At 32.4% G+C, this 17364-nt stretch overlaps 1 protein-coding gene across 1 annotated transcript in view; it reads left to right on the plus strand.

Annotated features, from left to right (window-relative positions):
* LOC111046147 (platelet-activating factor acetylhydrolase) overlaps positions 1 to 17364 on the plus strand; it is a 28644-nt gene that overhangs the window by 9138 nt on the left and 2142 nt on the right. The window contains exons 3-8 of the mRNA XM_039431525.1: positions 7857 to 7968; positions 11007 to 11169; positions 12265 to 12391; positions 13245 to 13355; positions 13937 to 14028; positions 16340 to 16516. Of these exons, the coding sequence (XP_039287459.1) occupies positions 7857 to 7968; positions 11007 to 11169; positions 12265 to 12391; positions 13245 to 13355; positions 13937 to 14028; positions 16340 to 16516 (782 nt within the window). The remainder of the gene's footprint in view (positions 1 to 7856; positions 7969 to 11006; positions 11170 to 12264; positions 12392 to 13244; positions 13356 to 13936; positions 14029 to 16339; positions 16517 to 17364) is intronic.

Raw genomic sequence — 17364 nt, forward strand, 5'->3', positions numbered from 1 at the left:
AATAAATATGAATTGTTGAAAGTGGAACGCCAACATTTAAAGGAATTTTATTAGTGGAGATTATTCATTGTTGTATTTCTGTTATTCTAGTATTTTTTGGGGATAATAATTATAGAAATGAGAGTTCCTAACTATCTGTTCCAAAATTTTGTATCAACACTCTATTGATTGGATGAGTCAACTTTTGTGAATTTCAAACAAACAAATGTCTTAATTGCTATTAGTATTTAGGTTGGATACACGATTGCTTCTGCAATGCAGCATTGAACTTTGAACTTCAGTGTTTGCTGCAATGAGGCTATGTCCTCGACATCGTGATGCTTCACTCTTTCTCAATATTTCTCTTTTATTGCTGCAGTCTCACTTATCTGTTAGAACTTCAACCTTCATGGTCTTTTGCTCATTCTATGACCTTCATTCCATAATATATTTTTCATCTATTTTTCATATATTAAAAATCCATGACAAAATTTCACCTCGTTTCTTCAGTTCAGATAACTGCAGTCAACATTTTGAACTACATACATTTCTTACATAGACTCTTCTCTGTTTAGGAAAACTAATTATGAAAATATTTCCACTGTTTGACTGATTCTTGTTTGCATTGCTAATCTAAGTGAAAAATTCCTTGAAATATGAGATTCATCAGTGTTGTAATCGAATGTTCTATTATTAATCTGGTCAATAACAATTGTAATAATTTTTGGTAATATCCACAATTTCCTTATTTAAATAAATCTTGTAAATATGATAAACTAGAAATTAGATGTTATCAATACAAACAATGTATGTGTTAATACAATTCGAAATCCAATAAGGCTAGTCATGTGTATGTTTTTATTTATAGAAATGACTCATAATGCCGGTTGCACAAAAGCCGGATAAATTTTAATCGTGATAAATTCCACGAGAACCAATCTGTGAAGCCGTATTTTCAAAAACGCCTTCTCTGATTGGTTCTCGTGAAATTAATTTACGATTAAAATCTAACCAGCTTTTGTGCAACTGCCAAAGGCCGATGAGGGCACGAGCCCGACTCGGCTCGGGAGAGCCCATCCACTCACGCGAGCCGAGCCGAGCCGTGCCAGAGCCTCTGCTCGAGCCCCGCTCGGCTCGGGAGGAATCGCCCCATACGCGAGCCCCTTAAGATCAAGCCGAAACGAGCCGGACTTTGGTTTTCGAGCTTTTTTTCTTTGATGCCTTCCCCCTTAAAACAAGTCAATATTGTTGTTAATAATAAATAATAATATGGAGTGACCTGGCTGGCTCAGGTCTGGTGTCAGAGTTTTTATTGTTGTTAATGATCTAAGTTTTTTTGTATCAAGTTCTCTTTTGTGTAAAAAAGATAACTTTATATAGACACACAACAATTTTATATAGAAACACAACATTCAATATTGTCTAATATCGCGTATTTAATAAAAATAAATTACACACATTTTTCGACACCAATTAGACACCAAACTATTTTTCTGAAAGAAGTTTCAGACTTTTCTCACTGAAAATGACACCATAGGTGTTGAAACATTATTATGTAATTAAAAAAAATAAATACGTGATAGCTGACAATATTCAAATGTTTTCATTATGGATAAGTATCAGTACATCTCACCTATTACAGTATCAGTTATCTTTTATGCCTTGTATCTAAGTTATATATGAATAATGTAAGAAAATAATACTTCTAGAAAGATCTATAATTAATTATATCATGCACTTCTATGAATTTATTACTTTCCTTGCCCTATTACCATAGGTAAGGAAAGTATTGCTTTCAAAAAAAAATTAAGGTACCCTAATTTCATGTTTTCTATACGTTTCAAGGTCCCCTGAGTCCAAAAACATGATTTTTGGGTGTTGGTCTGGTGTGTGTGTGTGTGTGTGTGTGTGTGTGTGTGTGTGTGTGGTTTGGATTGGTTGGTGTGTGTGTGTGTGTGTGTGTGTGTGTGAACACGATAACTCCATTCCTAATTAACCGATTGACTTGAAATTTTAAACTTAAGGTCCTTATACCATGAGGATCCGACAATAAGAAATTCAATTCAAGATGGCGGAAAAAATGGCGGATAATTACTAAAAAACCATGTTTTTCACGTTTTTCTCGAAAACTGCTCTAACGATTTTCTTCAAATTTATACCATGGATAGCTATTTATAAGCCCTATCAACTGACATGAGTCTCATTTCTGGGAAAATTTCAGGAGCTCCGTAATATTCTTGAGAAAAATGGCGGATAATGACTGAAAATCCATGTTTTTCACGGTTTTCTCGAAAACGGCTCTAACGATTTTCTTCAAATTCATACAATGGATAGATATTCATAAGCACTATCAACTGGCATGAGTCTCATTTCTGGGAAAATCCCATGAGCTCCGTAATATTCTTGAGAAAAATTGCGGATAATGACTAAAAAACCATGGTTTTTTTCACGGTTTTCTCGAAAACGGCTCTAACGATTTTCTTCAAATTTATACCATGGATAGCTGATGGGCACGCATCATAAAAAATATTGAAACCCTACCTTATAGAAATAGACACGTCCAGACATCTGTGTAATGCATGCAATGAATAATCCACTTGTCAGCTGATTGATTATGAATAATTCTATAGTCTGATTGATCCTATCTTCACAGTAGATGATATGTATGTGATATCAGAGTATGGAGGAATTCCTTTTTTTCATATTATCCTCAAAGTGCAAAATTCCGGAAAACCTTGTGTATACATGGACGTGCAGTTGAAAAAGGAATATTCCTGTCAAATCTCATCGAATTCTATCAACGCGTTTGGAGCTATTCATAAGCCCTATCAAATGACATGAGAAAATTGCAGGAGCTCCGTAATATTCTCGAGAAAAATGGCGGATAATTACTAAAAAACCATGTTTTTCACGATTTTCTCAAAAATAACTTGATAGATTTTTTTCAAATTCATACCCTGTATAGTTATTTATCAGCTCTATCAACTGGCATGAGTTTCCTTTCTGGGAAACCAATGGGGGGTCCACCCCATCCTTGGGAAATGGACTTAGTAGCCTCCTTCTCGTGCATGAGGTAGGTAGGTAGCGCAGTTCATAAAAAGAATACATAGTCGAGATATTTCATCTGTAGAACAGCTGTTTTGACGACTTTAAAAAAATGACGACTAAAAAAATCATCGAATTTCACAATTCACACAAAGAAAAAGTACTCTAAAAACAATTATATATACACATATATAGAAGTCTGATCGTAGTTTCAAATATGAGCAAGGAAAGTTGTGTGAGTGTACCACACCAGATTTTTTTTATTTTCTTTTTATAACTGTTGAAGTTGAACCATAAAGTTTGATATGTAATAGACACTGTTGAAGAGAAAGAAAGGGCTTGTAATTTTTTAGAAAGGCATCTTTATTATTTCTTGCATAAAAGAGGAGGACAATACAAAGTTGCTTTACCTTTTCTATTGTTTAAAACATATTTTTCCATTCACTGTTCAAGTGAAATATGCTCAAGGTTCGACTCCCTCCAGCAGTCAATAACTTTTACCTTATGTGCTGGTTTGTATTCTCAAAGATACAATACAATTTACTATTTAATGATTTTATCATTAGCCTACTACTTGGCTATGAGAAAGTATTTTTCTTTCTGCTATTGTAACTTCAGCTATGTATGTCATGTCTATGAATGTATATTTTATATTGAGAAATAACAATTCGAATTCAAGTTACTGGAGCGCTCTTTAAATCAAAATTAAAATAGTTGACGTAGACTATGATTTATTGAATAAATTTGATTCAACTGAATTCGATAAGAGTTTATTTGAATTAGTTTTATCATGGATACAAATGTATTTGAATAGAATGAATCCGATATTGGATTTGGCATTGACAGTTTGTTTGAATATAGGTCTAGTCTAAACTTGCCAAGGCTCGTATTTCTTGTTTCTTAATATCAGTTCCTATGTTGATAAATGGAACTTCTTCCGAACATACAGTTGAACGTGACTGTTTCTTTTCATTCAGTTCAAAACTAGCATGCACCCGTCTTCGTATCGGATCTCCTTGAAATGGAATAGATAGAATTTTAAGCCAATAAAATTTATTCTATATGAATTTTCTCCTTTGATATTTTGTTATACCGAGTTTACTAAGGCAGGAAACTTGAAAATGTTATATGACAGTTATTTAACTGAATGTACTCTTACGGAAACTAAGAAAAACTGAATGTTTTTCCTCCTTTTTTGTGTAGTTGAGAAGTTGATATTGTGGTAATTATTCATATTGAATGAAAAAGACTAAGAAATTGTCAAAAACCACAAATTTATTGATATTTAGAAGAGATCGACAATGGTGTAATAACCGAAACCGGTCTTTCTAAATATAAATAAATCTGTGGTTTTTGACAATTTCTTAGTCTTTTTCATTCAAAAACTGAATGCATTATAGATATTATTTGAAAGAAACATACGACTCAATTTTAAGCTGAAGGCATAGAGTGAAGAAAACTATATTATTTCTGTAATCTCTGCTGAAGGGAACCTACAATTTCTAAATTCTTACATTTTTGTTAATATGTTTGTATATTAATTTTTTATAATTTTTCTGCAAGACGATAAATTTGGTTGTTATACTGTGTAGTGGATAATATCCACGCGCAGTAGAGTCAGCATGCGCTTTGATTGAAACTTCATCTACAACAAAAAAATGAAAAAACATTTGCTGTAAATTAATGTTATTGACGATATTGTTTTTACTGATTTAAAAAGCTTTTAATATCAATTATAATATTATATTATTTTTGAGTGCTCGATCAATACAAGGGACTTTTTTTATAAAACCTTGAAAGTTTCATAATTGAAGAATAGGATACTATAATATCATAGAGAAAAGATAGCATAAGCTATTGCTTATAGCTTAAAACAATAGCTTACGCTATTGTTTCTCTCTGATAATATGTACACTCAGTGGATATAAGGCAGTTTAAATTTCTTTATCATGGATCAGGGAATTGTATTGAAAAGTTTCTTGCTTCCAAAAACATCTTGAGGTGAAGGAAAATATGATTTTTTCTTCCTGCTGCTGTTGACAACAATTTACTGAAAAGTTCACTTCCCGTATTTTAATTTTTAAATTGTCAAGAAAAAACCTGTTAGATATTGATATATCTTACAACTTACAAGGTAAACAAGATAAGAATCGAATCGAGTTCTTAGCTTGTAGATGGAGAGGAGATACATTAGTGAGGAAATTACGAACTATGCAATAATAATTTGTATGATGGAATATCATAATATGATTGTCGGTTCAAGAAAAGTAATTTGCAATTGCAAATCAATGTCATAAGTATTTTCCCACTATCATTTATTGACAGGTCTCTGTGTATCAACATCTGTTTCTCTAATTCAAAATTAATTTTGTTTTTTTCATTCAATTATCATTTAGAAATAATCCATAATAATTTATAATAGTAGAATGTCAATGGAATACAAATTAATTGTTGAAAATTAACAAATGAATTTAAGACCTTCTGTTTCTAAAATTCCATCAGAAAGGCTTGTTGCTAGTTGGAAAGAATAATTTTAGATTGTTTAAAAAATTGCAATCAAAGCTGAGTAAAATGAAAAACCTGTTAATGCATTCACAAAATCAAAAGTCATGCATCCAGCGCCTAGCGCCGATGAAGCTTATCATTAGAACACCTCGATCGTCTGTTACGGAACTTTCGAATCGTGATTAGCCCACTACGTCAGTATGTCGACCATGAGTTCAAAGAACCGTGTGATTCGACATGGCACATCAACTGATGTCTGAAGGACGGGCAGAAGCGTCGCGTTTGCTTCTCAGTCGAGTGTTCACTCACTCACTCTGTACAAGCTTCTCAGTTAGCCACTGCCTAGTGTGCACTCACTCACTCCTTACAAGTAACCCACCATGTGAAACAACAACCAGTTTCATTGTAAAATCGCTTGCCCCAGCCAACTACAACTTCTTTGAGTCTCACTCAAGTGTTGTAATTTGAAATGTTGTAATACAAACTCATCGAACTTCTAACCAATCATATATCCTACTATCCCTCCGTACGATTGTCTTGAACATTTATTTTGAACACTCTGTGTTTTAATTATTTCAAAGATCAAATCTTTAAATTTTATCAGTATATTTTTCTAAAAGTGGTGAAGCATCAAGCCTTGTATTTGTTTGGTGTGTTCTAAGGGAATTTTAGGATTCAATATCTCTACTGACGATTACAAAATTGCACGTCTCAAAATTATGGAAGTTACAGTAGGAAATAATAATGTGACAACAGTATTATGAAATACTTAAATCATTTCATGTTAATAAAATTGCATTATAAAAATAGCATGTATTGTTAAATAATATATTTACCGGCCAGATAACCGAGTTGACTAAGGCGTTGCACCCTTCAGTCTGCTAGTGCTACCTGGTCGCGGGTTCGAATCCCGCCGAATCCCATCGAATAGGCATGGACGTTTGATCATCACCCACGCACTTACCGTTGGTTCGTTGCCCACGCACAAGCAAAAAAATAATGTGAGCATCATCCGCAATAAAATGAATATTGACAATAACTAGAGTATCATAATGTGAGCTGTCTATTCCCATTTTTGAAATCTTGTATTTCAATTGAAGAGTCTTCAAAACAAATTTTTAAAACTTTAGTTGATATTTTCTTACTATTGAAGTTACCGTAGAGCAATAATTTATCACTGTTTCGCATCGGTGCAGGTGATAAATTAATCTTGAGTTTGGAAGTGAGTTGGAATAAAATATGCCTTCCAGCAGACCACCGGAAAACGGCGAACATTTTTGTTTGAAAATCGAATTATAACTACTTCGAGTTAGATTGAATAAGAACAAATCTTCAAATGAAGATACATTAATCTTCAAATGGAGATACATTAATCTTCAAATGAAGATACATTAATCTTTAAATGAAGATACATTAATCTTCAAGCAACAGAGTAATTGAATTATTTTCATGTTGTATTTATTGGTTGCTCGATTATTGGTGATCAGTCAATAGTTGGGGTTTCGAAGCATGGTTTGACTCTGAATTCCACATTTTGTTTTCAAGAGCTCCCAAATATGAGACGGTTGAATAAACTGAAATATTCATGTGAATTGTGTAACAGATTATCTAAGACAGTTGCATAAGCAGAGTAATAGGCACATTATTAGAATATTCTCTCCAGTTCTCTATTCAAATGTGTTTTTGCATCTTCAGAATAACGTTATTCAATTTTGAATATTCATTAATAACAAGTAACGGAAATTAGACTATAATATAGAGTATGGTTTATATTCATGAACATCTTGTTGAGGCCGATGATAGGAGAGAAATTTTTGTTGCTCTCATTACATAATTCCATCAAGTTATTTCACAGCAGTACCGGTGTATTTCTTAGAAGATCGTAAGAAAGATCTTAGAAAGAAATCATACCGAGTCCTGAAACTAACTGATTTCAAGGATAACCAATTTTTCAATCGTAACTTGAGGCTTTTTTGAGAATATCTTTTTTCACGAAAGGATTTTAAAATATTTTTTGAAAATTAGTCCCTTGTAATGAAGTAGGCCTAAATCAGCGCATGTTGAATTTATAATATTATGGATCAATTTATTGAAAAACAGTGAAAACATATAGATCTCTGTTATCTTTCTTAACTTCCCCTACAGTTGTATTTAAGTTGTAATGTTTCAGTTAATAAGTTTATATTCACGTGGCCAAAACATTTTTTCCATTCTCAAGCAATTGAATGATATTCTCAACCTAGTTGTAACTATAGCCATTCGCCTTTATTTATAATCACATTCGTATTATTTCCTTCTAATATAATTTATTCTTCTTTTTTCTGCAGAATGATGCATCAAGATGGGTGCCTTGGTCTCCAGATGAATGCTACATTATGGGCTTCTCAAACGTAGTAAAGATATGGACGTTCATCATAAAGCTGACTATGTGGCTACTTGGTTCGTATATTCTTTGATAAAGAAAACAAATATTTATAAAATATACTGGTATTTATGTTGTGTTTGACTAGTTGAATTTTCGAATTATTATGAAATTTTCAATATAGATATTGCAATTTGAATTATCCAAATTGTGAAACTAAAATGTGTCTAGTTGTGTACGATGCCCAAAGATGTTTGTGACATGTGCGTGGGTAATAAAGTAAAGTCTGTAAAGCATTTACAATACCATGTCTGACGGAATAGGAATAGGAATAGAACTTATAGTAAATAACCAGTTCAGAGATAGCAGACTGATCTTACAACATCCAGGCTACTAGGCTATGCCAGTCCGCTAATTCCATTTTACTTCATTTTATTTCATTTTATAACTGGTATTACTTTCTGATCGCCAATTACCTATATTTCATTTCAAATAGTACTAGCGAAACATTGTTTCAAGAAATTTTATTTCAGTAGATTAATTTATTAATTTTATTATGTATGTATGGCATGTCAACACTCTCAAATTACCAGATTGCATTATTCAAGCTTCAAGAGTTTAATTCAGCTAAATTTATTTCTTATATTTTATAGCTTTATCTAATTACGGTCTTATTTAGCATTATCTCTTATTATTGTTCAAATTTCAACTTCATAGTTTCTAGTAGGTATTGGATCTGATCATATTCACGGCATTATATTTATAGTTTATATTTACGTTTCTATTCGTGCAGAGCTCTGCTGTTTTATTTTTGTTTAATTCTTATATATTTTTTTAACTTTGTAACCATACTAATCAAGAGAATAAAAATAATGCATATGGAACATGAACGACCCCATACTGTATTAACTCAGGGGTTGTTTAAAACAACATTTTTCCATTATTTTCATTTATATATTGTAATGTTATGTATTTTTTGGAAGAATAAATTTCAATATTGTACATAGTTTGAATATTAATAGTTAAACTGAAATCTTCCTATACCGTACAGCACTAGGAGTACAGGACTCGATACACAGTTCTGAACGGGATATTTTTATTGTTCGATGAGTGTTAATCATGAAGCCTTGTGCATACCACTGCGATTCGCGTGATAGCATTACTATTCAACCACGGGTTAAAAATTCTCTCGTTCCCATCGCCGTGATACAATTCGCAAGGCTGAGCACAATTGAGCACAATTTAAGCAGCTAACTGCTTAACCCATATTATGATGCCCTAAATAATTGTCTATCGATTATTTTCTCGATAGAATATCCATTACTCAAAAATTATATAAAAATCATATTTCCATGAACCAAAAATACTTAGGTACTGTTTACATGGATTTCATTTGATAATCGTGAAAAACAAACACAATTGAGGTTTTAATAAATATGCTTGGCCTATATCCTACCATTTTCTAAAATAATTTAAAGTGTGTTTGTGGATTAGGTAGTTACTGTACAGGATATGGTTATCTATTTGTAGCTATGAATATATAGAAGATTCTACGATCTAAATGCAAAAATCAATCAGTCAAACAGTTTTTGAAATACTAAATGCTAACTACTTGATAATGAATCTTGGCTTTTGTCGGTGGCAGACGTGACATTGTATGTACCTACTATACTATCTCTGATTGCTAAAAAATGGAGGCTCACTACTGTATTAAGTTTGTCTCGTTCGGAAGTCGTCATGAATTATTCCTCTCTCGTGTCTGTAGAACGTTTGTAGAACAGATTTTTCGCGTTAGTAAACTTGTTCAATTTTAGAAATCTATTTGCTTTTCTTTTTACTTTTTCTTCTTCGTTTTCCTTTATTGTAACGCAACTGTTGGTGTAGAGATTAGATACACAATTGTATGCTAAGCTGTTCTCATTTCACTCGCCCATATTATCATATTTTTCGACTTGAAAATGAGAAGTCATCACTAAACAAAGAGCTACTATATTAACATTCATTGCTCATGCATTAATGATTGTTCACAAATACAGTGTTAGAGACTGTATAGATTTTGTTCGTTAGGATTGAGTAATTTACAATTGATTTCGAAGTGTTATTTTACTTGATATGACATAACTTAAATTATTTAAGTTTCATTTACATTGAAATATATTAATTTACAATAATATACAACTGCTAAATGCTCAGATAAATGATTCAAAATAACAAATGAATGGTTATATTTTCGTATAATCTCATGATTCAAATAACTGGGTTGAAAACAGTCAACATTATTCAATAAATATGCGGCCGTTCACACAAAACTGATGCATATCTTGATCACATTACAGATAAATAAATTTATTACAGTGTCCCGCGAAAACGTGACCTGACTACCACCTCAGTGTTTTACTAGTCGAAACGAACATTTTTCCTTGGTAAAGATGTACTAATAATCTTTCGTAATTCGCAATTTAGTTTTTGTTTCATTAAAATTATAACTTGAGAATGGATCTAAATTTTTAATTTGGAATGTTTGGACTTTATTAAACAATTTCCTATAAAACCAATACAACTATAAAATGAGTAAATTTTTATCTGCAGTGGTTATTAAAATATTTAACAAAATATACTGAAAATTTTTATTTTCCAATTCAAAAAGTGTACATAAATCATTTTCAAAAATGAATGCTCATTGACTAAAATAAATAAAGTTCAATTCAATATTCCAAGTGTATTCAAACATTAGAAATATGGCTTCCGATTAGGTCAATCCTAATTAACTGTTTCCCAATAAAATGTGTATAACATTTTGTAATGCTTTTACTAATCCTGATTCCTGCACTTTGGGTTTTGGACTACTGATTCTTGTAAAGATTACTTTAATTTGTTAAAAAAATACTATGGTGTTATTGTAACTCCTTTTTAAAATGTCGCATACACTTTCATCTGTATTATTTCCTTACAATTCTATGATTTCTTTGCTTATGTGATATTTTATTTTTACAGATTGTTTAGAAATGTAAAGTATTATGTAGATGAAGTTATAAAAAACAAATAACACTCATATTTAATTAATGTTCAATACAGTATTTATTACTCGTCAATAATCGATGTTTGTGCTCATCAGGCGAACTGTATATACCAGCTGAATGGGAAGTGAAGCCGAATAAAAGCGAGAAGATGCCAGTGATTGTTTATTCACATGGTTTCGGAGCATCGAGGTTCCTGTGCTCGTCAACTGCCACTGAGTTGGCTTCCTGGGGATACCTGGTTGCATCGGTCGAACACAGGTTTGTATTTTGTGCTTGCTAGTTCTGTTCGCATGTTTATGTGCACATTCTATCATAAATGATAAACGTAGTTTAGCCCTGCATTACTGTTTAAACTCCTGTTTGCAGACAAGGTTTTTCTTAAGCAAACAGTATTGTATTCAATGATCTGTAATATCATTTGTATAATGGAATTTGTCATGTAAGCGATATTATTGAATAAAACTTGATTTGATTTGCATCTCTTGCGTGGGGTCAATATGATCCGATTTGATTTCAAGTATAGTTTATCATTCCTGAAATAATTTTCTTTGCAAATCAGTTTATAAAATGAAGTGATATAACTACACTATAGATAATACACTGTTATTATTATAATACAACTATTCCAATCCATAATAAATTACATAAATTGTATCATAATCAGAATGTATATCATCACAATTATATCAACTGTAATGTGATGAGAAACTATTGTTCGATATTTCATACTGTATTTACAAATTGTTCAGAAATGTAAAGTCTCCTATAGATATAGTTATTATTATATCCAATATTAATCATAGTACAGTGAATATGACCACAAAAATGATTTATCACAAAAACCTTTATTGGGAACAGAGTTCCAAGTGCATGTCTGTCAAATAGACACTGTGACATCCAAGTCAGTTGTGTGAATTACAGAAGAATCACAAAATTTATCTGTGGGCTCACATTTTATTTACCTTGCACGAGTAATGCAGGGTTAAGATAGATGACAAATGTTATTCTTTAAATGATATTGAATAAATAAAATGTAAACTTTTGAATTACAGACTGATCTGTCCCCTCTAAAGAAGTAAAGAACACAATATAAGAAACAGAATTAATTCATAATTTTTGAAATATTAGATAAAATAACTGAAATCTCTTGAACTTACGTAGAAAATAGTCTTTCACTCTCTGTTTTGTTCAGTTCCAGTCAAATTTTGATTTGCCACCGCTGCTTCCAAGAGTATTCAAAAAACTCCATTAGATCAAGACTTGGTATAATATTGATTGCTATTTCAATTATTGAAAATTACTGAAAGATTGTATCCTTCAAAACGTTCACAAGCTCTTGATTTTTCTTTACAGGGATCATTCAGCCAGCATTACTTACTATTACGATTCACCAGAAAATAGAGACAAAGATAAACGTACATACGTTTTCCATCAAGGGCTATTTTCAGGCAATAATCATTATCGGAAACGTAACGAACAGGTAAAGTTTGTATTCAGTGAATTTCAAAGTATGAATCATCGCTGTTCTATTTTCAGTTGCAGCTATGCAATTTTTTGACTATTCGGAATTATTGTATAAAGATTCAATATGTGGCCTTCAGTATTAAGCTTTAATTGGTTGCTAGCATTAGGCATAATGAAAACATTAATTAGGTTCAGCTCTCTTTACAAACTAGTGATATTGGTTTCTTCCGTATTGCTAGTGCTAGCTTTCTTTGCCAACTAGTGCTATCGGTATTTTCCACATAAATTTGTTAAACTTTATATCTGTTAAAAATAACATTTCATGCTCCATGATTCTCCACATTTCTTTTACCAGTGGTTTACGATAAAATATTTCCTGGATGTCAGTTTGAGATATTAGTTTTGTATAAAGATTTTTATAAATCTTGAGTTTACATAACCTTATTAAGGCTATTTTATTATCAAAATTAGGGAGAGAAACAGTTTTGGGTCTATCATGTTGATTCTCTCCTAATCATTTATTTAATGTGATTGTCTAAATGAAATGAATGAATAAGTTTATTAGGTACTGTACTTTGATTAAATGAGATTCTTTTTCAATTATAGATGATTATATAGGTAACCTATTACCTAGGTTACTACAAAAAATTAATGACAGCACTAGAATTCTATGAGAACTTATCTCTTTTCTGTATAGGGCTACTTGTAATAAAAATCTCAGTACCCTTTCTATGAGAACTGTATGAAAACATAGCGCAGAACCTTCTCTTGTATGCCAATAATGGTTCTTGTTTGAAATATATATTTTTTAATTTTGTAAATTTTCTCTAATGAAATGTTTTGTGAATTCTATTTTTGATTCTTTTCAGCTGAAGATGAGACAATCGGACTGCTCTCAAGTTATGACCTTGTTGTATGAGATCAATAATGGTACAGCTACGAATATATTGAAATCGAAATTTGACTTGAAAGAGTTCAAAGTAAGTGTTTCAAGAATTTCTTCTTTAATTACTACATTAAGTATGGTTATTCATAACAGTAGGCCTACTGGTTTTCTATTTTGTAATTCCAATGATATTCAGTGTTGTATAGGGCCTTTGCAATCTCGGATTGGATGCCCTGCCCAAAGAGATATATAGCTGTAAAATTAGGTCTGGCTAGATTGGATTGCATGTAATGCAAAACTCAATACATTTTAAACTATTTCATAAAAGTTGACTTGATTTTCAGTGCATTCAACTCGGGAATTCAAGGTGACTTTATACAGATTTGACATTCTCCTTAGGTCGGGGTAACCAATTAAACCATAAAAATACATTATTACACCATAAATCATATTATACACATGTTGAAGTTTATTAGCATTCCAAAATAGATGAAATTTACATTTTTCGAAGATAATATGTGTTATCTACAATGTTAACTGAATTGGATATGAGTAAAAAGGTATTGAATCTACTAATAAAAACGAAATGGCATTGTCTTAGTATTTTTCTTAGATTTTGGAACTATTAGCTATCTATATAGAGTTGTTGAAGCTTTAATTTTTTCCATCTTCCAGGATTGCCTTGATTTGTCATCAGCCTGTATGATGGGCCATTCCTTTGGAGGAGCAACTTCAGTCTATACATTGGCCAAAGATGATCGTTTCAAGTAAGTTATCTTCAAAATTACCTAAAGTTTGAAATGATTATTATTTTTCCCTCATTGTCCTTTGGTTTTATGTGTAAAAATCTGGTGTGGCGCACTCACACCACTTTCCTTGCTGAGTTTTCGAAAATATAATTTAAAAATCTGGTGTGGTGCACTCACACAACTTTCCTTGCCGTTATGAAAATTTATCACCTGACGCTAGTGTTCCCGCGCATCTCAAGTCTACAATTCAAAGATTCAAGCCAGCTGGTGTCAGGACAATAACGCTGGAGACACACGAAGTCTGCTATCTCTTCATAGTGAATGATTTAATAGAATCAACAGTTAGCAATTGAAATAAAACATTTTCTCGAATTTCGAGCTTATTTTAAATTTTAGGTGAAAATGTTACTGAACATTAATTGTAGAGATTTCCATGCTGAATCTTTTCCACTTGGAATGTTTTGTTTAAATTGTATCTGAAGCCTGATAATTGGGAATCTAAAATCAAACTTTGCATAGATGGGGCGGAGCTCCTGGAATTTTCACAGATATGGGACTTGTGGCAGTCAAGTCATAATCAAAATCGTTGGAGCCGTTTTCGAGAAAATCGCGAAAAACCCTGTTTTTGACAACATTTTCGCCATTTTATCCGCCATCTTGAATTGCATTAGATCGAAATTGTTCGTGTCGGATCCTTATATTGTAAGGACCTTAAGTTCCAAATATCAAGTCATTCCGTTAATTGGGAGATGGGATATCGTGTACACAGACGCACATACACTCTTACACACACACATACAGACCAATACCCAAAAACCACTTTTTTGGACTCAGGGGACCTTGAAACGTACAGAAATTTAGAAATTGGGGTACCTTAATTTTTTGGAAAGCAATACTTTCCTTACCAATGATAATAGGACAAGGAAAGTAAAAATTGATCAGCTGAAGAGATCAATTCTGCTATCTATTCCAGTGAATGATTTAGGCTAGGGCCACACGAGCGCAAAGTGCGTCCGTTGCAACTTACTTTTTGACGTCCGTTGTAGATATACATAGAAGTGAATTGGTGACAACACACGAGGTACGTGCGTACCAAGTAACGGACGGTGATTTTTGAACTGCGCAGAAATGCTACAACGCACGTCGAGACATGCAAAAGTTATTGCTTCGTCTGGTTCCATTGCGTAAATCCAACTGACGTTGACGCACCACACTCAACGCTCGTGTGGTGTCATTGACGACGGCCGCAAAAAGTTAGTCGCTCGTGTGGCCCTAGCCTTAATAGAATCTACAGTTGCCTCTATCATTAAGTTTACATTTTAATAATCACATTTTATCGAATTTCGAGCTTATTTCCAATTTTAGGTGAAAATGTTACTGGACATTAATTGTAGAGATTTTCATGCTCAATCTTTTCCACTCAAAATTTTTGGATAAATTCCATCTGGAGCCTGATAATTGAAAATCAAACTTTGTATGGATGGGGCGGAGCTCTTGAAATTTTTACAGATATGAGACTTGTGACAGTTGATAGAGCTTACCAATGACTATTCTATGTATAAATTTGATCAAAATCATGGGTGCTGTTTTTTAGAAAATCGCGAAAAACCTTGTTTTTGATATCATTTTCGCCATTTTAGCCGCTATCTTGAATTGCATTTGATCGAAATTGTTCGTATCGGATCCTTATAGTGTAAGGATCTTAACTCCAAATTTCAAGTCATTCCGTTAATTGGGAGATGAGATATCGTGTACACAGACATACATACACTCATACACACACAAATACAGACCAATACCACTTTTTTGGACTCAGGGGACCTTAAAACGTATAAAATTTAGAAATTGGGGTACCTAATTTTTTTGGAAAGCAATACTTTCCATACCTATGGTAATAGGGCAAGAAAAATAAAAATTATTGTTTCATGAAAACGTATAAAATTTAGAAATTGGGGTACCTAATTTTTTTGGAAAGCAATACTTTCCATACCTATGGTAATAGGGCAAGAAAAATAAAAATTATTGTTTCATGATCATAAAATAAGCTATATAGGATAAGTTTGATCATTGATAATAATTTTCGTTAAGGCTATTGTTTTGTATTATTATAATAATTTTAGATCATATAATACATCGGTTTAGCAAATAAGTTGATACTTATTAAGTTACTCTCTTGAGTTTTAGTGTAAAATTTCTGTTTGCATTGATAGATTTCTCATAAATTTCATGATCTAGTGTAAACTTTATTCTTTACTCCGGATCAATGTGGATAATCCTGACAATAGTAATTATTGTTTCACACTGTACTAAATTTCCTCATTTTTTGCAGGTTAGGCGTTATTCTTGATTGTTGGATGTTTCCACTGAAAGACGAGACTGATTTGAAAATAAAGCAACCAATGATCTTCATCAATACTCAGACTTTCCACATTCCAAGCAATCTGCAGGCGCTCCAAAAGTATGTTGTGAATGCAGATGGAACGAAACATCCACTTTACACCATCAGGTACCGTACCTATTCAATTTGATGAAACAATAATATGTTTGAAGTTATTGTTGTAAATATTGCAACACAAGATGCCAGCTTGGCTTTTTTACTTTCCTTGCCCTATTACCATAGGTAAGGAAAGTATTGCTTTCCAAAAAAATTTAAGGTACCCTAATTTCATGTTTTCTATACGTTTCAAGGTCCCTTGAGTCCAAAAAAATGATTTTTGGGTGTTGGTCTGTGTGTGTATGTGTGTATGTGTGTGTGTGTGTGTGTGTGTGTGTGTGTGTGTGTGTGTGTGTGTGTGTATGTGTGTATGTCTGTATGTCTGTGAACACGATAACTCCATTCCTAATTAACCGATTGACTTGAAATTTTAAACTTAAGGTCCTTATACCTTGAGGATCCGACAATAAGAAATTCAATAAAATTCAATCCAAGATGGCGGAAAAAATGGCGGATAATTACTAAAAAACCATGTTTTTCACGTTTTTCTCGAAAACGACTCTAACGATTTTTTTCAAATTTATACCATGGATAGCTATTTATAAGCCCTATCAACTGGCATAGGTCTCATTTCTGGGAAAATTGCAGGAGCTCCTTAATATTCTTGAGAAAAATGGCGGATAATTGCAAAAAACCATGTTTTTCACGATTTTCTCAAAAATAACTTGACCGATTTTTTTTCAAATTCATACCCTGTATAGTTATTTATCAGCTCTATCAACTGGCATAAGTCTCCTTTTTGGGAAACCAATGGAGGGTCCACCCCATCCTTGGGAAATGGACTTAGTAACCTCCTTCTCGTGCATGAGGTATGTAGGTAGCGCAGTTCATAAAAAGAACACATAGTCGAGATATTTCAT

The sequence above is a fragment of the Nilaparvata lugens genome, chromosome 1 (genome assembly GCF_014356525.2).
Source record: "Nilaparvata lugens isolate BPH chromosome 1, ASM1435652v1, whole genome shotgun sequence".
Classification (NCBI taxonomy): Eukaryota; Metazoa; Arthropoda; class Insecta; order Hemiptera; family Delphacidae; genus Nilaparvata; species Nilaparvata lugens.